Source organism: Aspergillus saccharolyticus (assembly GCF_003184585.1).
Source record: "Aspergillus saccharolyticus JOP 1030-1 unplaced genomic scaffold BP01scaffold_2, whole genome shotgun sequence".
Classification (NCBI taxonomy): domain Eukaryota; kingdom Fungi; phylum Ascomycota; class Eurotiomycetes; order Eurotiales; family Aspergillaceae; genus Aspergillus; species Aspergillus saccharolyticus.
In genome coordinates, this window is record NW_020290612.1 from 749,519 (window position 1) to 775,112 (window position 25,594).

At 53.5% G+C, this 25,594-nt stretch overlaps 9 protein-coding genes and 2 non-coding genes across 11 annotated transcripts; 6 read left to right on the forward strand and 5 right to left on the reverse strand.

The window, feature by feature from the left end:
* Positions 1-331: 331 nt before the first annotated feature.
* On the forward strand, positions 332-1,884 carry BP01DRAFT_400738 (LLM class flavin-dependent oxidoreductase). The gene has a single exon (XM_025578590.1). It carries the CDS (start codon positions 362-364, stop codon positions 1,829-1,831), a length of 1,470 nt encoding a protein of 489 aa, XP_025435347.1. The 5' UTR covers positions 332-361; the 3' UTR covers positions 1,832-1,884.
* A 623-nt stretch (positions 1,885-2,507) lies between these two features.
* On the reverse strand, positions 2,508-4,080 carry BP01DRAFT_400744 (PLP-dependent transferase; the record flags this gene model as incomplete). The annotated part of the gene is made up of 4 exons (XM_025578591.1): positions 3,762-4,080; positions 3,218-3,602; positions 2,744-3,021; positions 2,508-2,679 (listed from the first exon to the last, which is right to left on the reverse strand). The coding sequence occupies exons 1-4, from the start codon at positions 3,953-3,955 to the stop codon at positions 2,508-2,510; spliced, it is 1,029 nt and encodes a 342-aa protein (XP_025435348.1). The 5' UTR covers positions 3,956-4,080.
* An 857-nt stretch (positions 4,081-4,937) lies between these two features.
* BP01DRAFT_400746 (glycoside hydrolase) lies at positions 4,938-7,331 on the forward strand (the record flags this gene model as incomplete). Its single annotated transcript, XM_025578592.1, has 7 exons — positions 4,938-5,152; positions 5,234-5,740; positions 5,793-5,876; positions 5,936-6,045; positions 6,104-6,243; positions 6,293-6,799; positions 6,877-7,331. The coding sequence occupies 7 exons, from the start codon at positions 4,938-4,940 to the stop codon at positions 7,264-7,266; spliced, it is 1,953 nt and encodes a 650-aa protein (XP_025435349.1). The 3' UTR covers positions 7,267-7,331.
* Positions 7,332-7,396: 65 nt separating this feature from the next.
* Positions 7,397-8,008, reverse strand: BP01DRAFT_362302 (GNAT family N-acetyltransferase; the record flags this gene model as incomplete). Its single annotated transcript, XM_025576216.1, has 1 exon — positions 7,397-8,008. One exon carries the CDS (start codon positions 8,006-8,008, stop codon positions 7,397-7,399), a length of 612 nt encoding a protein of 203 aa, XP_025435350.1.
* A 1,067-nt stretch (positions 8,009-9,075) lies between these two features.
* BP01DRAFT_332293 (uncharacterized protein) lies at positions 9,076-10,285 on the forward strand (the record flags this gene model as incomplete). The annotated part of the gene is made up of 2 exons (XM_025573085.1): positions 9,076-9,853; positions 9,918-10,285. 2 exons carry the CDS (start codon positions 9,076-9,078, stop codon positions 10,283-10,285), a joined length of 1,146 nt encoding a protein of 381 aa, XP_025435351.1.
* Positions 10,286-10,969: 684 nt separating this feature from the next.
* On the forward strand, positions 10,970-12,823 carry BP01DRAFT_75992 (M81 family metallopeptidase). The gene has a single exon (XM_025580086.1). The coding sequence runs from the start codon at positions 11,033-11,035 to the stop codon at positions 12,557-12,559; it is 1,527 nt and encodes a 508-aa protein (XP_025435352.1). The 5' UTR covers positions 10,970-11,032; the 3' UTR covers positions 12,560-12,823.
* On the reverse strand, positions 12,793-13,724 carry BP01DRAFT_352846 (uncharacterized protein). Its single transcript, XM_025574032.1, has 3 exons — positions 13,552-13,724; positions 13,092-13,473; positions 12,793-13,037 (listed from the first exon to the last, which is right to left on the reverse strand). The coding sequence occupies exons 1-3, from the start codon at positions 13,676-13,678 to the stop codon at positions 12,812-12,814; spliced, it is 735 nt and encodes a 244-aa protein (XP_025435353.1). The 5' UTR covers positions 13,679-13,724; the 3' UTR covers positions 12,793-12,811.
* Positions 13,725-17,358: 3,634 nt separating this feature from the next.
* Positions 17,359-17,432, reverse strand: BP01DRAFT_t28. The gene has a single exon. It is a non-coding gene; the product is annotated as a tRNA-Asn (tRNA).
* Positions 17,433-19,783: 2,351 nt separating this feature from the next.
* BP01DRAFT_287492 (DUF3759 domain-containing protein) lies at positions 19,784-20,154 on the forward strand (the record flags this gene model as incomplete). Its single annotated transcript, XM_025571500.1, has 2 exons — positions 19,784-19,913; positions 19,991-20,154. Coding segments are annotated over 2 exons (294 nt in total), but the record flags the coding sequence as incomplete, so codon positions are not given.
* Positions 20,155-21,076: 922 nt separating this feature from the next.
* Positions 21,077-21,147, reverse strand: BP01DRAFT_t27. The gene has a single exon. It is a non-coding gene; the product is annotated as a tRNA-Gly (tRNA).
* A 226-nt stretch (positions 21,148-21,373) lies between these two features.
* BP01DRAFT_378939 (uncharacterized protein) lies at positions 21,374-23,084 on the forward strand (the record flags this gene model as incomplete). The annotated part of the gene is made up of 3 exons (XM_025577112.1): positions 21,374-21,452; positions 21,536-21,581; positions 22,673-23,084. 3 exons carry the CDS (start codon positions 21,374-21,376, stop codon positions 23,082-23,084), a joined length of 537 nt encoding a protein of 178 aa, XP_025435355.1.
* Between the last annotated feature and the right edge of the window lie 2,510 nt (positions 23,085-25,594).

Below are 25,594 nucleotides of genomic sequence, written 5' to 3' on the forward strand. Positions count from 1 at the left end.
GCCAACTTGGCTGACTGGATGGGAGTGATGGAAACATCGCTACGTCTACTGTGTACGCTTGTACTACATCTTCACCTTTAGAGCGAGTGACCATCCCTCTCCAATAATCCGAACTGAACACAGCCCCTCATCTCACCATCCCTGGCGCGTCTGTCGCCATCGGTGCAGCCTCGCACGTCTTCCGACCCCTCCAGGACTCGCCCGAGAGTCTGTTGCGACTCTCTGCCGATGGAGGGGTCGAATTGATTAATCTGGCCGATAAGAATGTTATCTTCAAAGCAATGTAGACAGTACTATAAGTAATATAACTTCCCAATCTGCATCTCCAGGACATCAATTCACTCATCCAACTTTCACCACCATGGGCTCCTCTACCCCCAAAAAACAACTCATCCTCAATGCCTTTGCCATGCAATCCCCCTCGCACCTCAACCCGGGGCTGCACCGGTACCCGGCCGACCAAGGCCACCGATACACCTCCGTGCAGCACTGGATCCAACTGGCGCAGAAGCTGGAAGCGGCCAAATTCCACGCCATCTTCTTCGCCGACGTGCTGGGGGGCTACGACGTCTACAAGGGACCCGCGAACCTCACCCCGACCATCCCGGCGGGGGCGCAATTCCCCATCAACGACCCCCTCTACAGCATCCCCGCCATGGCGGCGGCCACGCACACCATCAGCTTCGGGGTGACCGCCTCGACGACCTACGAGGCGCCCTACGCGCTGGCGCGACGGTTCTCGACCGTGGACCACCTGACCGGGGGCCGGGTGGGGTGGAACATCGTGACCAGCTACCTGGAGTCGGCGGCGCGGAATTTCGGGTTGAACACGCAGATCGAGCACGAGGAGCGCTACCGCATCGCCCACGAATACCTGGATGTGGTGTACCAGCTGTGGGAGGCCTCGTGGCGCGACGGGGCGGTGCATGCGCACGGGGATGGGGATGGTGTTAGGGGATATGCGGATCCCACCGCCGTCCGCCAGATCCACCATCGGGGGAAATACTTCACCGTGCCTGGTCCGCATCTCTGCGAGCCGAGTCCCCAGCGCACCCCGTTCCTGTTGCAGGCGGGGACCTCCGGGGCGGGGAAGGCTTTCGCGGCCAAGCATGCGGAGGCGATCTTTTTGAATGGGCAGTCGCCGGAGCTGGTGCGGCCCTCGGTGGAGAGCGTGCGGGAGCAGGCCCGCGCGTTGGGGAGGGATCCGGCTGCGGTGAAGATCGTGGCCGGGGTGTTGGTCATTGTGGCGGAGACGGAGGAGAAAGCGTGGGCCAAGTTCAGGGAGTACGAACGGTATGGGGATCGCGAGGGGGCGTTGGCGCTCTTCGGTGGATGGTCCGGATATGATCTCTCCCAGTACGCAGAGGATGAGGATTTCCGGTTCGTCGAGGCCCCCGCCGTGCGCAGTATGGTGAACCACTGGGCGAAGACAGTGCCAGGCGGGGAGGGCAAGAAGTGGAATAAGGCGACGATCGCGGAGTATTTGGTCCTCGGGGGCAATGGGGCGAAGATCATCGGGGATGCGAAGACGGTGGCGGATGAGTTGGAGCGTTGGGTCGAGGTGGCGGATGTCGATGGATTTAACCTCAGTTATGCCAGTCTGCCGGAAACCTTTGATGATATTATCGAGTTCCTGCTGCCGGAGCTGCAGCGCAGGGGGCTGTTTCATACCGAGTACGCGGTGCCGGGGGGGACGATGCGGGAGAATTTCTACGGGGTCAAGGGCCAGACTAGACTGCCAGAAACGCACTATGGCGCCCAGTACTTCTGGAAGGAGGGCGAGGAGGTTCCCCAGTATGCGGTGCAAGGATCGTCTGAGTCGATTGAGTGATGCAGTATACGCGGTGACCAAGAAACCCTAGGATAACTGACTTCTAACTGGAGGTTCGAAGCAGGCTGTTGTATGCAATACTATATACCCCCATGACTCCGTGCTCTCCCATTCACTGGTGCACTCCTATTCTAGCATTTCCTTCATATAGTCCTTCGCGTGGGTTTCGTGGTAGATGATTCTTGCGCGAGTCGGTTATGGTTGTCTACAAGAAAGTGAAGGAGGCGCGGAGTGACCTTCAGCTTCTTATGTGGTTTTTGGTCCACACTGCCCATGTAACCAGATGCAATGAGCTCCATCTTAACCTCCTTCCAAGCAGGAAAAACTACCACTCACGCATCGCACGGAAGAATGCCAGCCCCAGCACCCGATACCAACCCACCAGTCTTGGTCTGATTCAAAGTCTGCTCCAACCGCTGCAGCCCACAGCGCAGCATCTTTTCCGGGTATGCGAAGGTAATCCGAAACCACCCCGTCTCCCCAGCCTCCGGGTAGAAGGTGCGTCCATCGCCGATGTTAACCCCGTTCACGCGACAAGCATCCAGGAAAGCATCAGGGTTGATGCTCGCGGTGGGGAGGAGACGGGCCCAGACGAAGAGTCCCGCGTTTCTACCGGCCGAGTCAGATATACGTAGTCACCAAGGCTTGCCGCGGCCAGTAACTCCAGAGAATTAACTCACCCGTCCTGAAAATACTCAATGTTTTGCTTCACCAACCACGAAGTAACCACCCCATAGCTGACGCCCAGGCGCTCAGAGTTCAGGTCAAGGAGGTGATCCGTCGCGGTCTGGTTCTGGAGGAGACGGGCCCACATGTCCTGGACCAGATCAGAGGGCCACGCGAAGAGACTAGAGGGTGATTCTTGCGCTCAGAATTCTAGAACCACCACCACGACATGAATGAAAGACTTACTTGACACCGGTAGCAGCCTGAATTAGATTCTCATTGCGCGAATGCAGCGCACCGAGTCGGAGGCCGCTCGCGCCGAAATCCTTGCTCATCCCGTACAGGACATGCACTAGATTCGGATCGATCACCCCGGCCAGGTCCAGGGAGAGGACCGAGGTGAATGGGGGTGCCTTGCTTCCGTGGGGCGGAGTGAAGACCGAATTGGCGTAGATCTCGTCGGATATGAAATGGAGGTGGCGCTCGCCGCAGAAGCGAGCGATTTCCAGGAGGGCTTCTTTGGACTATGACGGACGGTTGGACGGGTTAGAAGTGCTGTGCTCATAATGTCATGAATAAAGAGGGGACCCACGTAACAGCGTCCGAGGGGATTGTGCGGACTGTGGCAACTGCGTAAGCTATCACTGTCCCCGGCGGGATTAGACGGGGAACCGCATACTTTGCAATTATTATCCCCCGAATATTCGCGGGATGCTCGACCCAGGCTTGCGTCAGTGAGTGTCTGATCGCCGTGGCATTGAACACATCGTCCAGGGAGGATGTCTGGTTATTCCACATGAAAGAGGCGGGCATCACCAGTCCGGAACTACGCAACCCCATGTCGTGCGGGAAGGAATTAAACAAGGGTCGTGGGAGGATGAAACTTTCGTTGGCGCTGCACGTCGACCAGATGACGGAGTCGATGAGCGATGTCACCCCGGACCCAACGACGATCTCATACGGGGAGACCTGGGGCTGTGCATTGAAGCGGCGATTGAAGAAGTCTGCGAGCGCTCGACGTAAGGGGGGAGAGGCGGCAGGCCCTTGACCATAAGTCAGATGGTAGAGGGGGTCAATGGTAAACTGGTTGTGCGTCAGAGATACCCTGTGAGAACGAGCAGGGAAAGGCAGCAGCTCCCACGTTGTCCTTCAAGTACTCCGTGAGCTCTTCATGAATCAACCAATTTTCAGAGAGGCCAAGATTGATGCTACGGATTCCCTTTAGCATACATATCCTCTTCGAGATGTGGCTGGATGCCCTCACATTCCACTGGGAAATCGCACGGGGTCATAGGGATGCGAAAGAACGGTCTGGTTATTATTGATCCAAGTTTGAATCCCGTTGATCGCCTGAGTTGCTCGAGGGGAGAGGTAATCGGTCTGCGTGGAACTGCTGGCCGCTGTCAATGGGATGTGTATCGCCAATGTGACCAGCAGACAATTGGCGGTCCACATCATTCTGAGATTGACAAATCGAAGCTATCGAGGATTCTTCAAAATGTGAACTCAGGGAGATTCTTAGATGGACAGCTAACGCTTCTTAAGCTAAAGATTAACAACGACGATGTCAGGGTCACCTTCCCGAGCGACGGGAGTCAGGCAGTCTTATTCTCACAGCTCCCTTGATCGGTCAATGCTAGATCGATTTGAAAGATGAGTACTCGGTGGATCATCGTCTTCGAGTGGTCTGGTTGGTCTCATCGAGGCAAGGGATGAGGTTTGTACGTCTCCCCTGTGCTATCATCTTGCGGTGTGACTGGAGATGACAATGAATCTACAACTTCAGCTGCATGTCTGACTGTCTCTCGGTTGCGAAGCCTTTTTTCCGGTTCCTCAACGTGAAATTGTTGAGTATTTGAACTTCTGCAAGGGCACTCAACTTAACCTTGGTCAGAATTCCTTACTGAGAGTTGTCTGTTGAGTGGCAGTAGAAGTGCAGCTGGAGACGCGATAGTCACGGGGCATCTCACTGCCTCAGGCGTGCGAGAGAACCTCACCCTATGCCCTAATTCCCCCCATGCGCCAAAGTGCACTTACAATCATGATGGCATGTCGGGATCGCCTCTTCCCTGCCTCGCAGCGGCGAAGACTGCTCTGGAAGTGAGACAATTTGCCCGTCTACCGGGCTGCTGGAAGCTAAATGACTGGAGAGGTCGCCTGCGTACTATCCACCGATGGAGATTCCGGGAAGAGAACCGGATGTCAGCAGTGTTCTTGGGTTCATTCTTTTTCGCCAGTATCGACTCCCCATAACTGACAGCTCCAGAATCCGGTCTCGCGAGTGAATCTCTGGAAGTGAATGATGTCATGACAGGAGTTTATTCATGCCGCTGCGGTGCCTGGTGCAACCCAAGAATCACCTTAAAAAAAGAATGTCCCGAGCCCCTGTTGATCCGTTGAATCATTGATACTACCTAGGTATCTGACGGACACATTGATGATGCAGGTACTTGCGCGTTCTCTATTAGCAGCACTGGCAGCATGGCAGTCTCGCGATCCCAGCCCCACCACCGGCCAGCTGCACAATCCTGCTCCGGGAAATCAATCCGCAGTGAACCTGACGGTCATCACATCTGGCGGAAATCACTCGAGTCCCTTGCTGTACGGGATCATGTTTGAAGTGGGCCCGACTGTTCCCCGCAAAGACTTCTCTCTGTGGCTGACGTGGACTCCTACCCAGGAATTGGATCATTCCGGTACGTCCCGCCGTCGTCGCTACGCGGCATTTCTGCTAAGGTGGCCAGGGGACGGAGGGCTCCACGGACAATTGCTCCAGAACAATGGCTTTCAGGGGGCGGACCCCGGTCTGACGGCATACAAGCCCATCGGACCGGCAGAGATCATGCAGGATTACCTGTACCCCGTGAGCGAGGCGATCACTTCCTCGCTGCAGGTCTCGGTGACGACGGGGGCCACGGGTTGGGCCGGATTCGCAAACACGGGCTACAAAGGCATTCCGGTGGTCAACACCACCTATTGGTGTCAGTTCTGGATGCTGGGGGACTACACTGGCGATCTCATTCTCCGGCTGGTCGGCGCCTCCAATGGGACGATCTACGCCTCGCACAACGTTCCGGTGGGCAGCACTGCCCAAAAGTTCACTCAATACACGACAGAATTCCACGCGAGTGCCTCGCCTGATGGGCACAATGAGTGGCAGCTCCTCTTCAATGCCTCCAAGGTCGCAGGCGGGACGCTCAATTTCGGCCTTCCGCAGTTGTTTCCGCCAACGTATAAGTCGAGGTACGCTGGACCTTGTATGACGGACCTGGTCGAGCCACTCAACTATTTACAGGCCGAATGGGCTGAGGGATGACATTGCCCAGGTGATTGCAGATCTGAAACCGTCCTTCTTGCGCTTCCCCGGAGGAAATAACCTGTAAGTCTTCTGTCGCAGCTGCAGCGAGTATTGGATGTGCAACTTCTCATCTCCTGCAGCGAAGGCCTGCAGGTCGACAGTCGCTGGCAATGGAATCTGACCATCGGCCCGGTGGTCGACCGTCCGGGGAGACAAAGTGATTGGTTCTATCCCAACACGGATGCGTTAGGTCTGATATGATATGGAGGCTCTCGATGCTACCAATAATCATTAACTAACTTGTCTAGGTCTGGATGAGTATCTCTGGTGGTGCGAGGACATGAAGATGGTCCCCGTCTTAGCCGTATGGGATGGCAAGTCCTACGGCGGGATTCAGTCCGGCCAAGAGCTCGAGCCCTACATTGAAGATATCCTGCACGAGCTTGAAGTGAGTCGCCTTGCACGCGTCTGAGAACCCCAGCTGATTCGGTAAGTAGTACTTACTTGGGCCACCCAACACGACATACGGAAGCCTCCGCGCCCGCAACGGACGAGTGCAGCCATGGCCGATCGAGTATATCGAAATCGGCAATGAAGATGACTACACGGGGGGCTGTCCCACGTATCCCCAGCGCTTCATGCAGATCTACGAGGCGATCCACCAGAGCTACCCCAACCTCACCCTCATCACGTCGGCAAGCGATCCCCAGTGTCTTCCCGCCGAGCCCCCGCCGGGCATCATGTATGACTTCCACTACTATCGCAGCCCGGACCAGTTGGTCGCCCAGTTCCACGAATGGGACCACCAGTCCCGATCGCGCCCGGCGATGATCGGCGAGTATGGCTGTCGCAATACGAGTTCCCCGGATGGGTTCTACTGGCCCTTCATGCGATGCAGCTGCAGCGAGGCGGTCCACATGATTGGGTTGGAGCGCAACAGCGACGTGGTTAAGATGGCCTCGTATGCCCCGTTGCTGCAGAACTTCCCCTACACCCAGTGGTCGGTGGGTGACTTTCATTCTACCTACCTACTAAAACCTTGATCCTGTCAGAAATGGATATGCTAATCATCGCCTGGCAGCCGACGTTGATTGGTTTCGACTCCAACCCGGGGTCTCTCACCCTGTCGACTTCCTACTGGGTCCAGAAGATGTTCTCAACCTCCCAGGGAGAGACGATCCTCCCGGTCAACTCGACCGCCAGCTTCGGCCCCCTGTACTGGGTCGCATCGAAGACCCACCGCACGTACATGGTGAAGATGGCCAACTACGGCCACGAGCTGCGCAGCGTGCGGGTCACAATCCCCCACACCACCGCAGGTCATCTGGAGATGCTCTCCGGGCCCCCCGACGGGGTGAATCTTCCGCATAATTCGACCATCCGGCCGGTGCGCCAGAAGGTGACGGGCGTCAGGGGCAGCTACGTGGTCTCGATGCCTGCCTGGGGGGTTGCAGTCCTCTTGGTGCATTGACGCAGGTGGTTCGGTACCTCCTCTAGATAATTGTGTGCATAGTCGGCGTTGAGTGTCCATTCAATTCTATCTGGTCTCTTGACCATCCCCTCACCATCTCCATAACCTCCGTTATCCCCCACCGTCCCAATCAATCATCAACCCCATAAATCCTCAAATCCCTCTCCATCCCCGACAACGCATAAACCGCACTCCTCTTCCCCCCAAACACCCGCAACTCCTTCTCCCCCCTAAACTCCAACCCAATCTTCTCCAGCACCCGCCGACTGCGCGCATTGCCCATCTCACAGAACCCAAACACCCCGGCCACCCCCAGCTCCTCACAAGCATAGGCCACCAACGCCCTCCCCGCCTCGGTAGCGTAGCCCCGCCCACTCTGCTCGGGGAGCACGACAAACCCGAGATCCGGGCACAGATACCCGTCGGGTGGGGTGCCTTGCATTAGGGACATGGTGCCAATCGGGACACTTTCCTGCAGTGTAGCTGCGGGGTGGGGTCTGAGCGAGAGGAGGAAAATGCCGCGGGTGTAGTTGGAGGTGTTGTAGAGGGTTTGCACGCGGGTGGTGAGGAATTGGGTCGCGTCGGCGGGGGTCTTGAAGGCGGAGGGACCGCAGGAGGTGGTGAAGTCCGGGGTGGTCCAGCAGTGGAAGAGGAAAGTGCTGTGTCTCGGGTTGGTGGGGTCGAGGAGGGAGATGTAGAGGCGGGAGGTGGTGGTGAGGATGGGTGAGGATGGAGTGGGCATTGTATTGGTTGTGGATTCCATCTCTGACGTGGAGGTAATGGGGGGGTTCTGGTGTGGTGCTTGGCTTGTTTGGGGGTTGTGCCGGACCGGTCTGTTCTGCAGGTTGGGGTGGACTTATGCTTAACTTGGTAGGTTAGAGCTGCAGTTGAGATTGAGTCATTGATTGTGCTTATCTTGGTGAGTCAAGCAGTGGCGCGTCGAATAGATTATCATGACTCCCGCGGATTAGGGCAGAGGCTAGCCATGATACATGCAGTAGTGCTGACGCCTCAATCCTGCAGTTTCCGGAGATATCCGTGCCGTTGCTAGCCACCATGCTGGTCAAACGGGCTCGGGCTGAGTTCAACAAACGATATAGGCACTAGGAAAGAGGAATGTGTGCAACTTGGGCTGCGCTCAAACTCTGACGGCGGGTGGGTCAATGCTAGAGCTGCATTCTCAGCCAAGCCAGATTAAGGTGACGGAGTGAATTGTCAGAACGCTCCATGACGATCTGATATGATATCGGCTCATTCCTCTGTCTTTACTAAGGTCTACAACCAGTTTCATTTGTTTGAGCTTAAGTGACAGATAACTCGTCTTTTGAATGAACCAGTCTCATAAGATTCTTCGCTGTTTCTCCACTAGATACTAACTCATCATACCGGTTAAAGGTCTGGACGGTAACTTGAAATAGTAAAACCAATAACGATTATTATTAGCTTTCATAGGCTGGTACAGGTGTCTGTGTATGTGAGACAGGAATTATAATGAAACCCCCATCTCACTGCTCATGGGTGTGTCTTGACCTTAACCTTTTCTTCGCCATCCTCGGCTAATTGCGGACTTGTATACTACGCAGGTCTTGATACCTTTTGCAACCCAATAGAATGAAGCAGAAGCATACCTTAGGCCGGGGGGGTGACACTGAAACTATTCAGTTCCATCCCACAAACTCAATGGCTCAGTCACATGTTTGTTTAACTATTCACTCGTGGCTCATATTGCCATGAGAGAGAACTACAAGTCTTCTCATCTTCCTGGAGCACCATTGTCCAGACAAAACAGGCTGACTTTGTGATTCTAGAATGAAGCAAGATCTGCCTGACCTGAAACATCTGAGGGAGGCGATCCCCAATTCCTGTTTCAATGCTTCGGTCTGGATATCGCTTGTCTACCTCGCTCGCGACCTCATATATGGAGCAGCTCTCGTATATGCATCAACCTACATCCCTGTTTTACAAAATGCTTCTTTGCGATTCTTTGCATGGTCTTTCTATGGCGTTCTTCAGGGATTCGTCGGTACCGGCCTCTGGATCCTCGCCCACGAGTGTGGCCATGGAGCATGCTCACCCTATCCACTCCTGAACGACATCCTCGGGTGGGCCTTGCACTCCCTCTTGCTGGTGCCCTACTTTTCCTGGAAGATCACACATGCCCGTCACCACCGCTACACCGGACACATGGACAAAGACACTGCCTTCGTGCCTTACACTAAAGCGGAATATGCGGCCAGCAAACAAATGCGCAGTGAAGATCTGGACGGCTTAGTTCAAGACACCCCGCTCCGAGCCCTGCTGGGGTTCCTCGCGCACCAGCTGCTCGGATGGCAGGCATACATCCTCTGCTACGCAAGCGGAAGCAAGCAGAGCTACACTGCTCCTGCAGCATGTTCGCGCACTTCCCTCTCCCATCTGGGACCGTACAGCCTGCTTTTCCAACCCGAGCAGCGGCCTTTGGTCTTGATATCCGATCTCGGCCTTGCGCTCACGATCATCGGTCTGGTGAAGCTCGGTTCTATCCTCGGCGTTTCGCGGCTGATGCTCGTGTATATCGTGCCTTATTTATGGGCGCACCACTGGATAGGTACGTTACCATCACTCCCCCCTTCGATGCGATGCGATTACGATGTCTAATGCCGGGGAGACAGTCGCTATAACGTATCTCCACCACACGCATCCGCACATCCCCCACTACTCTGCCGACACCTGGACCTTCACCCACGGTGCGCTCGCAACAGTGGACCGAAGCTTTGGGTTCGTGGGCCGACACTTCTTCCATCACATCATTGATCATCATGTTGTCCATCATCTCTTTCCCAAGATCCCCTTCTACCGGGCCGAGGAGGCCACGCGGGCTATCAAACCCCTTCTGGGCTTGCACTATGTCGAGCTCCGTGGGGAAAATTTTTTTGTCGCTCTCTGGCGAACGTTTCGGACCTGTCAGTATGTGACCGATGACCATGCCGGGAACCGGGGATCGGGTGTATACAAATGGAACCCACCGCTGAAGGATTGATTTGTGCTTAGAGAGACAGAGGAATGATCGACGATGGGAATGTGGGAGGTGGGGGGAGGAATCTTAGCTGGGGAGCATGCTGTATGTACTATGCAATCTATTGACGTGCGATGCAGTAGTTTCACCCTCTGGATGTCAAGATATCTAGATGATTGTGATAACACTTGAATGGACAATAGACCCGCCTCAGAGCCTTCTTGTAATGGCATTTAGATGGAATCTAGAGTTAGGGCAATTGTAGGGAGGTTGGTGGGACTTGCACCGCGTAATGTCGTCAACGAAGAAACAAGGCAGCGTCAAGACGCAGGCGAACCGACTCCCAGTTAGAATTATGCGAGACTGTGGCGACGACATCTCCGATCTCGCCTATCCGCCCACATCAACACCTCCGAGGAGCGTCACGTTGAGCCAGTTGGACATATATCCGACATCGCGAACGAGTACAAAGAAGCATTTGACGTCGTGCACTGCATCTTCGAGCAGCACGAAGTTGATCCTGGGTCCGCCTGGAGACCGGTTGAAGTGGTTGCACAGAAGAAGAGAATTGATTGATAGATAGAGAATAGAGATAGAGATAGAGATAGAGATAGATGCTTATCATGTGATGGACATGTGACTGACCCCTCATTCTCCAACTGATTCTCCCTCATCCCCTCATCTCTCTTATTCTCTACAGTCTTCTCAATCTCACCCTCCATCATTACACCTCTCTATTGTGCCATTGCGTCTCAATATCATTCCAGGTTCATGGCATCCCGCCCAGTCATCGCCATCGCCGGTCTGGCATGCGAAACCTCCGCCTTCACCCCCGCACGCACCCTCGCGCCTGCCTTTCACCCCCGCCGAGATCACGAAGTCATCGATGAGTACACCTTCCTGCACCCTGGCACCTCCCTCGGTGACGCAGCAGACTGGCGAGGCGCGTTGATCGGTCACGCATTGCCCGGTGGAATCGTCGTCCGCGCCGCCTTCGAAGAACTAGCCGCGGAGATCATATCCCGCCTAAGCCAGATCGCCAACTCCACACCCATTGACGGGCTATGGTTCGACATCCACGGTGCTATGGTGGTGGAAGGGCTGCATGATGCGGAGTTCGAGCTGCTCACTCGCATGCGCAAGGTGGTCGGCCCAGACTGCTTGGTTTCCGCGTCAATGGATCTCCACGGGAACGTGTCGCGAAATTTGGTCCACCAGACCGATCTGATCACCTGCTATCGCATGGCGCCACATGAAGACGAGACGGAGACAAAGGAGCGGGCGTGCCGAAACCTGGTGGATCTGCTTCGTCGTGGCTGCCCCTCCCGGGCCGTGCGCCCGCTCAAGGCATGGATCCCCCTGCCAATTCTGCTTCCCGGGGAGCAGACCTCCACCCGTGTGGAGCCGGCCAAGGGGCTGTATGCGCTTGTGCCCCGGGTGGAGGAGACCGAGGGAGTGATCGACGCCGCCGTCTGGGTGGGTTACGCGTGGGCGGACGAGCCGCGGAACCGCGCGGCGGTTGTGGTGACAGGGTGGGATCAAGAGGCGGTGGCTGCGGGTGCTCATCTGCTCGCCCAACGATTCTGGTCCGCACATGCCGATTTCCACTTTGTCGGGCCCACTGGGTCGTTTGCCGAGTGCATTGACCGCGCGTTGGCGTCCGAGGCGAGGCCTTTCTTCATCTCGGACTCCGGGGACAATCCTACCGCTGGCGGGTCGGGCGATGTCACCTGGGGTCTGACTCGGCTGCTGGAGCGGTCGGAGTTTCAGGGCGCTGGTGGGCCGGTTGTGATCTACGCCAGCTTGCCGGGGCCAGCTGCTGTCCGGACCATGGTGGATGCAGGGGTCGGCGCCACCGTAACGGTCACTGCGGGAGCCGAGGTGGATGCTGTGCATGCAGGACCGATCACAATGACCGGGCGCGTGCATGCGATCCGGCATGGAGACAAGGATGCTCTTGTTGAGGCTGTGTTGCAGGTGGGCTCTGTGTTTGCGATCTTGACGCAGCTCCGCAAGCCATATCATCATGAACGTGATTTCACTGACCTACAGTTGGCTCCTCGAGCTGCCAACCTGGTGATTGTCAAAATCGGATACTTAGAGCCAGAGCTCTTTGATATGGCCGCCGATTGGATGCTAGCCTTGACACCAGGCGGTGTTGACCAAGATCTCGTTCGTTTGGGCCATCACCGCATCCGTCGTCCGATATGGCCGTTCGACACTACTTTTCCTTCTCCTGATCTTTGTGCCCGCGTAATTCCTGCTTCCAATGATACACTTTCGGGACCGGATGAGTAACTGATGTGAATCGCAGTGCGATGAGTGTCCATGAGCAGCATGCACGAACATGGCTCTTGCGAAGCTCTAGCAGAGCGGTTCGTGTATAAATCAGAGAGCTCTCGAGATGGCTCTGCTCTTACTAGGCATGAAGGGTCATACTCCGGCGCTTTCTACATATGGATAGTTGCAAGTGATTCATTACATCATATTGACATGGAACAAGGTATCTCAGTAGTACATTACACAACACAAACGACACAGACCACGACTTTACTCCTTTGCGGCGGCGCTACCAGTAAAAGGGCAGCCGGAAGGCACCTCAGCATCATCCGCCTTGATCTGCTCGCGACCGCGCGAGATCTGGCGGAACATGTCGAGCGGGTCAAACCACACATTAATCTGCTCCAGCTGGAGAGCCTTGTTGACCTTGGCCACAATGATCCCTTGGATATCGATCGGACCGCCATGCGCCTCGATCTTAACCTTTTCTCCCTTGCTGCAATTCGTCCACCGTCAGCTGCTGCTCACAGTGGTACGGAATCTTACTCACTCGTTGTATCCGACATAGTCTCGTGCCATCTCCCCCCAGTGTCTCCACCTGAAGACCACAGTGGGAGGGCCGCTGTACACCTCGGTCACCTCCCAAGCAAAGGTAGGCATCATCCGTTTGAAGCTCTTGTGGCTCATCTCGAAGTCGTTGTGGGCCGGGTCATAGTACGCGCTCGGAGTCAGCAGGGCGTTGTAGGTGCCCACCTTGAGCATGTACTCGCCGGACAGCGGGGGTCCGCCATTGAGTGTGACGTGGTACTTCTCATGGTCGATCGTGCGCCAGTCCGCCAGCGATGTCTTGAAGGAGGCCTCGATCTCCCAGTTCTTGACAAGGTTCTCAACTAGGTTGGGGAGGCTACCCGGCTCGTGGGACTGTTTTTTCGCTGCAGCGAGCAGGGGAAAGAGCTGTTAGTCGCCTGGGCTACATTGACAACACGAAAAACAAGGAATCTGCAACGTACTCCGCTCGTACACTGCACGAGTGTTGGAATAGTCTGGGGGGGCACCATATCGCCAAGCTGCGTCCTTGTCCTTCAGGACGGCATTGGGATCAAGGACGTAATCAGGAAGTGCCTCAGCGTCGCCCATTGTGAAGGTTTGTAGCAACTAGATTCTTTGTTGAAGTCTGGACTTTCCCCTCTCCCAACGGCCTTGCAGGGGTAGGTGCGCCGTTATGTACTATTCTTCCCTGGCCGAACAAGGTTGCGTTGTCCGTCTCAGCTCAGGGGGGGAACGTGGCCTTTTTCGAACTGGGCCCATGTGATAGCCTACACGACATGGTGGGAGTAAGCACTTGAGGTTTTAGCATGGCATTAGTCGGATGAACCCTGTCGCCGTGGGTGGGGTGGCCATGGGATGGTAGATTATGGATTGCCTCCAGAACCTCGGCGTGCAACTGGACTCAGTGATAATTTCGCCAGATGGGTTCAATCCTGACACACATCTCTTGGAACAAGTCATTGTTCAGGCTTGGTTACCATTGTGAACAGCTCCGCCGCCTGGGAAATGCGCACAGGGACCGACATACGAGACATGACAGCTCACACCATCGCGGTCGACTGAGTCAATTGCAGCGGCTTGCGGCCCTCATGACTCGGGCGAAGGATATGACATCTCCGAAATTGTAGTTCCACCCCTGCACCTTTGCTGCACTGGCCAGACCAGTCATATTTGGCCCGATTGTAATTCAACCAGGAACCGTCTCCGCGCCGCCTCGGTATCGATCCTGGTCGGCGTGCAACCTTGCCCAATGAGCAGTTCCGCTTACATGGCACGCAAATGAGACACCTGCGCCGGATAGTAGAGCCAGGCTCTCTAGTCTACTGCGTTAGATTAACTGGAAATTGAACCGAGGAGTCGGACGTGAGCGTCAGGCCAACAGTTGGTAGCCGGTTCTCCCATCGGGATGGTCCCCGGTATCGGTGATTGGTCCACTCCCACAGATCGAGATCGCAGTGGAGTCGCCCTGGCTCCGATTGGTGGTGGCCTTAATCAGATCGATATTGCAGACAAATTAGCCGAGATAACTCCTCTGTTGTCGCCGGGGAATTGGTTTGCTGATTGAATGGCAAAAGAGGAGACAGAGTGTCAAACTCGCATCAAATTGGTTGTCTTTGGATTCAATCCCGTCCGATTGAGAGAGATGTGATTAGTCACCTGTATTGGTGAGGTCTCGGCCGCGGGGGCCCGAGTGTCTTCCGGTGGTCGAGTTTACGAGTCAGGAGCGACTGTCATAGATCACTTTTCTCGCCCTATAGCACGATGATCATATAGGGAACACCAAGACATGACCGAGGTCGTAAGGTACTCATCACGTCTAGCATCGGGGCTGCCATCCTTACTTGTCTAACTCACTTCTTTGACACAGATATCATATCACTACTTATCATAACTAACACGGAGTATATCCGAGTGAATGAAATCCAGCGAGCCCTCTACACCCCGAGCTTAAGTTGTGTTTTGCCTGGAAGGCCTATGGTCTAACGGTCCTCGGCGTCAATGGTAAGAGGAGGTGATTCACCTGACAGTCTTATTCGCGAGCCTCCATTCTAGCCCATGAAGCCGATGCTCTTCTCCAATACCAGTACAGTTTGCCAATGGTCATGAAAAAAAGAGCATATCCTAGCCAATCTTTCTCGCCTCCTAACTCTCCCAAGCTTCGAAGCTGCCACTCCTGGTAGCTTTGTCACTCCGCGGTTCCCTTCAATACACCGCGCGGCAGCCACGCTCCTGTTCTAGACTTGCCCTCGAAGCTCTCGCGGGTGCCTCAGCCTACCCAGCTTCTGCTGGGTCTTCCTCACCTGTTTGACCACAATAGTGGAAGGCTGATCTGTGAGAGCCGGGTTGCCGAATCATATCGTCATCGGAAGTGCCCTAGACATGACGGACAGGGAGTCCGAGCATGAATTGGAGCTCTTCGAGCAGATGTCAAACCTTGACTTCCTAGATTACGCGTAATCTTCTGGCTTGGGGGACAGTGAGGTCACCTAGCTTTCACTGAAATCGATTGTCCAACGCGTCTGTGCAAGCTAGATAGGAAGACGGTGAATGTGTGTTCCGGCTCCGCATGGCCATGCCGACAAAAGGTGTCTGATAGTCGTGGTATAGTGCCTACTGTCTCCAGGGATTCACTATAAATCGGGTTCTTCATCAAGAACCCTGTGGTGGATAATCGATCTTCGAGCTTCCTTACACCCGCGCATCTGCGTGACCTACCTCTTTGCAGGAGTAGAGACGGTGGCCTCTTCAGATCAACAGTTGACGCCATGATAGCCAGCCAGTCTCCTCGACATCCCGGACTTGACAATATAGTCAGCTTCGCGGCCGCAGCGCTACTGTCGGTGGTACTACTAGAGTGATCCCCAATATAGTCCGGTTATTCTCTATCGGGATATGAGTTGCAGACCAAGGCTCTCGGGTAACGTCTGGAGGCTAAAATATGATAACCAGCCAACTGTGGCTTGGATCCTGCGTTATCGTAGCTATCGATACCCTCGAGCCATCGTCCGACCCAGCAAAATCTCTGCATCGCTGGTTGGGAGACCACAGAACCCTTTTATTCACAATCTCCTTTCCGGGAGAGGATACTGCTCCTTCGTCAACTGCTATGTTGCGTCTTGTCATTCTCTGGACTCGGGGGGAATCCAGCAGAGCGGCCTGACTGCGGCCTTCTGCGGATGGTGCAACAACGTCAATCTCTCAACGATGTCCCGCCCGCATTAACAGCTATATGAATGAATCCACAAGGTGAACCTCAAATACAATAAACATAGCAGCTAGCTTGTTTATCTCAGTCCTAGTGTGAAAGGAATCTCGAATGGCATCGCACAGAAGATCTCAAGCGGTGCCAGCCTGCCTCCGGTCTGGCAGCGAGAGAATCTAAATTTACAGGACTACGAGACCGGCGAGTATTTGCACCACAATTCATTCTCGGAACGGCTGATCAAGACCGTCCATTAGCTGGCGGTGTTCTCGACCGCCCAGATGTCCAGAGGAATATTCGGGGGTAAGAGGATACAAGCTGGGCCCGGGCCCTCGGCCGCGTTTCTAGGACTGAGCTCCTTTTGCTGCGAAGTCCGTTATCTCCCTCTCTGTGTTTGATAAGGATCAATGCTGATCGCATCTCTGTTTCTGTTAGCTCTTGCACCAATCAACGCGGTGGCTCAGTGAGTTAAATGACTTGGACCAGGATTGCATTTGAGTCCCTTTGTGGCTGGCGTGAATTTCTTGCAAAATGGCTGCAGTCGGGGTCCGGATAGATCGGATGCTGTGGTTGTCAACATACCTGAAGACTTAGCTTTTCTTCTAATCTAGCCTGTCATTTTCCTGCTGGATTAATTGGAATATGAGCCTAGATGGTCTATGGTTTTGCGGTATATATGTTAGGCATATAGTAGTAGATCGAGAGCAAAATACAGAAGAGGCATACTTGGTTGAACTCAGGTCGTCATTCCGGGAGAGCCGCGGTAAAAACACTCCAAACATACTGCGAAGAACAAACATCAGGGAAGGTTTCACCAGCGTTAGACCATCAGAGAGAAATTGGAGTACGGGGTAGAGAATAGCCATTGCGCGGCGAGGTATTAGGCTTCAGCTTGGTGATTGAAGGGCGAGAGGTCGCCGCCCTGTAAAGCCTATGAAACAAAATAGGATCGGATGTATCTTGGAGAAAAAGAAGGGGATGAGAGAAAAAGAAACAAAGAAAGGAGGACGAATACATAATGACTGATTTTATTGCACCATGTATTGGGCGGAGAGCAAAAAGGAAGCGTCCAGGGAGAGGATCGAACTCTCAACCTCACGATTAACAGTCGTACGCGCTAACCAATTGCGCCACCCAGACGTCTTGCTGAAAGGACCATCTGATACAATCATTATATCCTCAAAACGCATCACTGACAAGCTACCGGAATGCTATCGTATCCTCCTTGAGCAGCAGTAAAAGTGCATTGACAGGTCAATCAAAGGCTGTCGACAAAGCTAGTACATCACAAGAGTCATCTCCTACCACCTGGTATAGTTTACCAATGGTTCATGATGAATCGGTCTTCTTCACCTATCGACGCCTGTATGGGGCAAAATATATCTTGCTTCCGGTGAGCGCCCAGTGATGCGTAGCTGGAGAGCGCGCAATTATCACCCCCTTGGCACATCGACAGCAATTATTAGAGAGCCCTCACCCAAAATTTGAACGATATTACTCCAGGCTGTGACGATGCTGTTTACAAGCACGCACACACCTTTGCAAGATGGCCGCTGCTACCGCACCCAGTGGATAGACATGACACGGCGGGCCCGCCAGTTGACGAGGACCCAAGTGCAAGAGAGCGCCGCATCGAGCATCGTCAATCCGGTCAACGGCGAAAGTCAACCGCACAGGAGCTACTAGCCCAGTTGACAGATCAAAGATCACCCGGGACTGGCAATCGAGGGTACTGTGTCTCGCCAGCTGACCAGCTCATAGCGAGCACGCCTCCAGAAAGGATGGGGTGCCGTACCGTGCAGCGCAGCTCGGACTGAATGGGCTTGCCCTATTCTACTCATGCCTACCATGATCGTGAGTTCAACACCAGAACACCAAGCCCATTGATAGTCGCATCTCTTGTCAATAGAACCCCCTAAACTCACCCCATTAACCACAGGATACCAACACCTACGAACCCACCGTACAAAACAAGAATCGCAAATTCCTAAGGGTTACCACGGTACAATGCAGGAGATGTTTCAATAATTTGCATAGGCGTGAGGGCGGGCGGAGAGTGCAGTACGCAGTATGCACACGGGACAATCCCTGCGAGGTGTCATGCTATGCTGATGCTGATCCACTGCAGTGGACCGCATGCGATATGCGAGGTTAATGCTTCAGCTTAGGGCCATGCAGTACGAGTAGGTCATGGACAACACGCAGCACTGTACTCCGTTTTTCGTCCCAGCTCAGCTCAGCTTCCCCTCATCGCTTGTATGGTGAGCTATTTACGCATGGTCGCCGGGGCGACTACTAGTGAGGGGTAGCGCCAGAGGGGCAGTCGGACCCTCTGTGGCTCGATAGTCGATGGGAGGACCCATTTCTGGGGCTTGACCGCTGCAAAGTGGCCACGTTGAGGGTTCGATGCCGTGTGTGATGAATCTCCCGCGAAGATCGAGGGGTGATCATCTCGATGGGCTGATAGGTTGACACACCGCTATGTCTGGCTGCCGCAGATGGAGGGGTAGAGGAGATTACCCAGAGTGTACCTTTGACAGCAGAGCAAATGTCCGAAGTGTCTAGAGCTCCAGAGTGGGAGTCGCCAAGCCACCGTCCCCTTCGCTATCGTCTTCCATTCCTTCCACACCGCTTGGCTGGCCCCGTAGTGGGATGGGAGGGGGAGAGGTGGTCGGAAAATTGGGTGATAGGCGTGTGCCGATCCCTTTCTTTGTCCATCGAGTCGGAGATTACTCGTATTCCGAGTATTTGCTCCGTAGCCAACTAGTTAGTACGTGCATCTTCCGTAATACTGTGTACACTGAGTTACTAATTGATCAGCGCTTGATGACGGCAGAGGCAACAACAAGTGGCAGAGTCTCAAGAGGAGAGAAAATTGTGGCGGTGCAGTGTTTTAGTGGCTGTCTCGTAGTTATTGAGGGGTACTGGCTTAGTCACCTACTGTGTATACGGAGTACTGTTGATGCGGGCCCCAGGCTCCACTGGGATCGGCCACGGATGGCATCAGGGCCCAATGAACATCGCCAAGGAACCACAACAAGCTTGTCTTGTCTTAGCTTGCTTTGCCAACTCCCAATAGTCCCTCTTTCAGTGGAGGCACAGCTATTCAGCCACTTGCACCATCGTCTCCAGTGGCGCCCAGAATAGCAGCTCTGCTGAAACCTAAGGTAACTCAATCAGCGCCCCTCCATGATATCATCCCCTCCGTGAAAGACGAGGGGAGGAGGAGGGGAGGGGGGACCCGAGGCGCCCTCAGAAAACATATATCTACCCCTCTTCCTCCCTCCTCCGACTTTCTTCTTTTTCATCCATCAACAAACTTTCTATCTATTTACCTCACTTCTCACACAAACTATCATCATGGGTTGGTTCGGTAAGTCCTCTTTGACGCAACCCCTTTCCTCATCCGCCTTCAATCATCATCATCATCATCATCATCGATGAGAGACTAACCTCTTCCTTTCCTTTCAGACTTCGGCGGCGATGAGCACCAGGCTCACGAGCAGCTCCAGAACTTTGACGGCTCCGAGGAGCACAAGGCCTCTCTCAGCCACGAGCTCATTGCCGGTGCCGCTTCCTTCGAGGCCATGAAGGCTTACGAGCGCCACTGCGAGGCCAACGGTACGCCTACTCACCCCTACTTGTCATTCATATCCGTCACAAACAACATTCTAATTCTTTTTCTTTCTACGTAACAGGCCAGCCCCAGAGCCACGCCCAGGCTAAGGAGCTCCTTGCCGGTTTCGCTGGTGCTTTCATTGACCGCGAGTTCGAGTCCAAGGGTCTGGACTTCCTCGACCGCGAGAAGGCCAAGCGCCAGGCTGAGCGCCAGCTGGCTGAGGCCTCCGCCCGCGACTTCTAAACAGTTTGACATTGAAGCTTTTATGAATTGAGATATCCAAATCCGAATACATGCTGTTCAAACCATCTACTTCCGTGCTTTGCTGTAAACTATAAGCCATCCATTTGCTTTGGTGTAATTCATTCTCTGGAGAGTGAAAGTACTTGTCGGATAGCATTTGTAGATCTGGTGACGTTACGACGACGGGATTGGACAATTGGGTGCCCGTCTTCGCCGGCAAAGGACTCAGCCGGCTACATGGCGCCGATGTTATCACCCTTCCCGTGCATATGAAGATACGGCTGGTAATGGCATGGGAATTCTGGCCGGGGTGTCATGTTTCCGGTTGATGCCCATACGAAAGCTGCCGTCAAAATCTCTCTCGTCCGAGGCGACAATGCAGAAAGCATAGCTATATTTGCCTTATCTCGACTTACAAGCCCCGAAGAGATAGCCTTCGTATCTGGTCCCCTTTTCAACCTATGCGAGCCTCTCATGCCAGATCATGTTTGATTGGACCTGGCATCTTTGCGCGACTCCTCGTGGATGCATAGGTAGTCTGTTGGAAATCATAGTTCGACGGTCCCATGACAACACTTGGGCTGACAATATGGAAGGACAAGAAGTACAGTAACATGTAATGTCCTGGTGCGGAGAGGAGGGGGATTGATGAGGGAGACTGGGTAACTATGATGCACTGTCTGGTGCCTCACCACACCATATATGGCCAGCAATGAGCGGAGCTTCGGAGAAGTCAGACACTGAAGAGGATAGAGGATCCCGCAATCTCATATCATATCTCCTGCATCGATTGACCTCTTGGTAGTGAATGGCAAAAAGCAAACATGTTGGGGATCAATTGGTTCTCCGGCCGAAAGCGAAATCACATTCAATGGCTTAGTTATAGATACGTGGCTTCCGGGCCAGGACAAAAAAGAAGATGTGCATCATCCGTGAATCGAACACGGGCCTCATCGATGGCAACGATGAATTCTACCACTAGACCAATGATGCTGGTTGATATTTAGGCTTGCAGAAATTGTAACCATGATGGCATTAGTATGGTGTGGTGCACCGTGTTGCAAGCAAGGACTAGTTTCAGCTTCCTGCCGGCCACTACATCGTGACACAGACTGGGGCAAACAAATGACCATGCATGCCATTGTTAGGCTTCCTCTTCTCACTGTACATGGAAGCTGCCTGGTAAGCATTCTACTATGGCGGATGTGGGGTGTTGCTCATGCCGCCGCTGGGGATCGTGAACGCATACGGAGGCATGACTGCTAAATACTACAGCGTGTTCGTTCTATACCTGGCAGGTATGTGCACACTCCGGTTGACAGATGTTAGGCATATCCAGTACCGCATTAGTAAAGATGATTGCCACTAAGCATGGGAACAGTATGGACCGTCCTCAACTCCTTTTTCTTCGCCGCCTCGTTGCCCACGTGAGTTCACTTGCCCTAGTCCCCAGCACCAAAGAAGAAATGGAACCGTTGCTTATGCATTCTGTACTAGGAACCTCGTCAATATCACCTATTAATGCGCTTTGGAGCTTAATTACATCTTCGATTGCACGGCACACTTTATGCTGGCGGGCGGTCATGCTGCAACGGGATCAGCATTCACCATTATCGCTGGGGCATTGGGCTTTGTATCAGCCCTGGCAGGGCTCTATATGCTGGGCCATGATCTCTCCAGGCTGCAGTGCCGTTTGAGATTTCTCTTTTTCCAACGGAACGCCTGCTGTTATTCTCTCCTCAAAGCATAGTGCAGAACACAACGCTGCAAAGACAAGGTGACTAGGCTCCTATGATTGATGATTACCAGTACCTGCGCTGTTAGATATGATATTGTTGTCAAGGTCCAGTAGGTTCAGCCTCACAAGCCCGGTCATGAGTCCAGTTACCGTGAGACATTCTCTTAAGGCTCGCATTACCGGCGGATGCCGACTATTAGACGCCGCTCTCCGGCAGCAGACACCACAGCACAAGGTATGAGCCCCGATTTTCTTGCCAGACCTTGCTCATCTGTTCAGCCTCTGGGAGAGGGTTTTCCAAGTATGTCTGGTACGCTTTGCTGATGGATTGGCCGAAGCTGTTAGAGAGTGATATCTATACATAGTGTGGAGCCTTCGAAACCGTCAAAGCTTGAAAACGACATGGATGTAAAGACTGGTCCTTGTTCTGATGGGCGCTATCCTTCATGTTATCTTTTCTGATGCTTGCCCTTTCACTAAGAGGGAGTTCTGTATCTTTCCCTTAACTAGCGGGGGCTTTTCTTGGAGACTATCGCCCGCAGAGTGTATGCTGACAAGCCCGTATATAAGATGAACCTCAGCTCAGTCTCTGGCTCACCAGCACGTCTCACGGAGTGAACGTCCAAATCAACCTTGAATAATCAACAACTAGTATGAACCCCCCCACCTGGACGAATCTGTACTATGGAATGCGAGCACCGCCTCATACGACAGTGTCGTTTCAAAGTGGGGCAGTACTAACCCAGAAATCCAAACCCCCAACTCCGAGTCCGACAGCAGTCTTAACCCATGCAATCCCAAGGTACCCGCCCCGAGCTTCACACCGCTGACCGTCCGCGGGGCCTGGAACGACAGAATCACCCTGGTGGTGCTTCCTCCGCACGAATACCCCGATTGGGACTTTACGCACTACCTGGTTGAAGCCCACTGGCAGCGCCAGCGGGACGCCGAGTCCTGTAATGCAAACAAATCCCTGGAGACCATCGTGGTCTTCCGGTTCTGCACGCGGATGCTCGTCGAGCTGCTTCCGGATCATCGGGCTCATCTATTTGAGCACGGGAGTCGCGTGTCGTGGGAGTGGCAGACGCCGCGATATCGGCGGGCTTATAATGCGTTCTGTCGTCGGATTTATGGTGATCGCCGGATTCCGTACGGTGAGCAAGAAGAGGTGCCTCGGTTCTATGCCATATAGGTATGAGAGTATGTTGAACATTGAGAAGAGGGCTTTTTTCCCCTCGCGGCTCAGGCAATTATGCAGCAAATGGGGCGGCGGGTAAGTGAAGATATGTAGAGGTCAATTCATCCCTACACTCTACAGACCAGCTGCCCCAAGTAGTAGTAGGCAATACATAGCGTAAAAGTCCGTCCATCATTCCGTCATTCTCCTCCATCTTGCGATAGTTTCCAGCACATATCAATGCTCTCGAAGCAATTCGGTGCACGTTCTCTTTTTCTTCATGCGGGTGCAGACCCGCTTCTAGATTCTCAGTAACGCCACTGACTCTGCAAAGCTTCAAGATGCATAAACGCAGCAGAACAAAACGATTGGGTCTAACTGCAATACTCCTACTACAGCCAAAGGGCCCTGCTTATGACTGCGTCAATGGGAGGGGAACCTTGACCGGGCCATTGTGGCGATGGTAGGGAGGATACAAACTACATACTCAGCATCCACAAATGTTTGTTTGCTAGCTTCAGGATCGTCGGAACGATCTTGCTGTCTTGCTGCATGCAACTATGCCTCCCAGGGTAACTGAGACCACTCAGGTGCTGTCAAAGGCCACGAAGCTCTGATTGCCACCACGTCTCTGGAGGCTTGGGGGACAGTACTCTGCCTCACTGCCTCTCACGAAGACTCCTCTGCTACCGCCGCACTGCGGCCTTCCAGGCGTTTCTACTTTGGGACTAATTCTGATCACGACCTTCATGCTTAGTAACTCAAGACGTCTCTTCAAATACAGCTTGTCTTGCTGTAATACCTGGAATTGTTTTCGACAGTGCATATGGGCTCTGTATGTGGTTTTTGAGAGTCTCATAGTTCAAGTAGAATCCGGTGGTTTCCAGCATGGAATCGTTGGTGAACATCACACAAATAATGCTAGACAGTTAAGAATATCTCTATATATTTTTTTCCAAAGGGATATTTAGCACATACGACCACAGGGTGTGGAAAATAGGGCTTCCCGTCCGCTCAGCCGTACTCAAGCCACACGCCGGGAGGTTAGTAGTTGGGTGGGTGACCACCAGCGAATCCCTTCTGTTGTATGTTTTTTTTACTTTTCTTTTTTATTGCTCCGGTAAACTATTATTGCTGCTTTATCTTGACTCCTTTTACCTTATATTCTTTACCCACTCTGATTCTCATCTCAATCCTCTGGAGCAGCTGTAATCACCAGCTCAAAAATCCCCAGCCAGAAAGCATCGGAAGCAGTCATTCTAGCCCATCGTTCCCAATATATTCCCTAAGATGTCTTCTTCACCCAGTCGCCCGGAGCAGCCAAACCAAGGCCAAGAGCTGGATCTGGACTATCCCATTTCTCCACTTGGGTACAATGAGGACACGATCGTGACCCTCATCAGCGATATACCGCATCTACCTACAACTCGGCTATATCAACAATCGCCCGGAGGAGAGCGAGGAGCTTGTCTGGCCACCGTCTGGGGGCCACTCTCTCAACGAAAGCAAGTGCGTTAGAATTATCCGTGCCTTTCACCCTCTCTTCTGACTGCTATGTTCGATCTCCCGAGCAACAAACGGGGGTTATTGATTAGCCGAATCGTAAGTACAGATAGATCCGAGTGTGCGAATCGTAAGTACAGATAGATCCGAGTGTGGGACTGGCAAGACCCTCCGGCGGAAGATGAGAATGGCAGGGTTGATTATCGGAGTCTCGAAGCCCATCATGCACCAACGTTCTTGGCCGCGTATGTCAGCAAGTTACGATCCCTGAAAGTCATCCCCGGGGGTGGGCATCATAATCGAGGGTTCTATACTAAGAATGATGGCAAAGCGGTATGTGACTTTCTTTTCCTGCTTGATGAACTGAGTGATTGTCTTCGGAAAGATGTTCCTGTTAAGTTCGACTTGGTACAGTACCACGACACTCAAGAAAGTCCTGCAGGAGCAGTATGGCTGGCCGTATGATTTCCGGGAGGCGGAATGGAAGGCTGCGGCCAAGGATATTCTAAGGCGCATTGACCGATTGGATTCCTGATTTGAGGGAAAAGACCCTTCTTGTGGTTGTATGTGCAAGCATAATCCACAGAAAGCACCACCACACGATCAGGCAAGAATCAAGTAGAAAAGCAAAGCATTGGGAAACTCCGTATCCCTGGCAACACCTCAATGATCTCTGGCAAGCCCCGGACCTTCTCTACGAGAATTTCCAAGCAATTACTCCTAAATGGCACGCGCAACTGGATCCCTCTCCCTTCTGCAAACACACACGCCTTGATTCAGCCCAATTGCCTTGGCGATGAGCTCGACCACACTTCTGGGCTCGTTGCGGTATTTCTGAATATAGGACTAGAGATAGTGGACACCTGTATACTGCTAAGGCGGGCGGCCAGCGTCTTAATATACACACACCCTCTGCACAGCGAAGCCTAACCATACAAACAATGAGTATATCAGCCGCCAAGTCTGCGCGCTCCAATATTCTCCTCAGAGTACACCACAGATTTGGGTTAACCAGCACACAG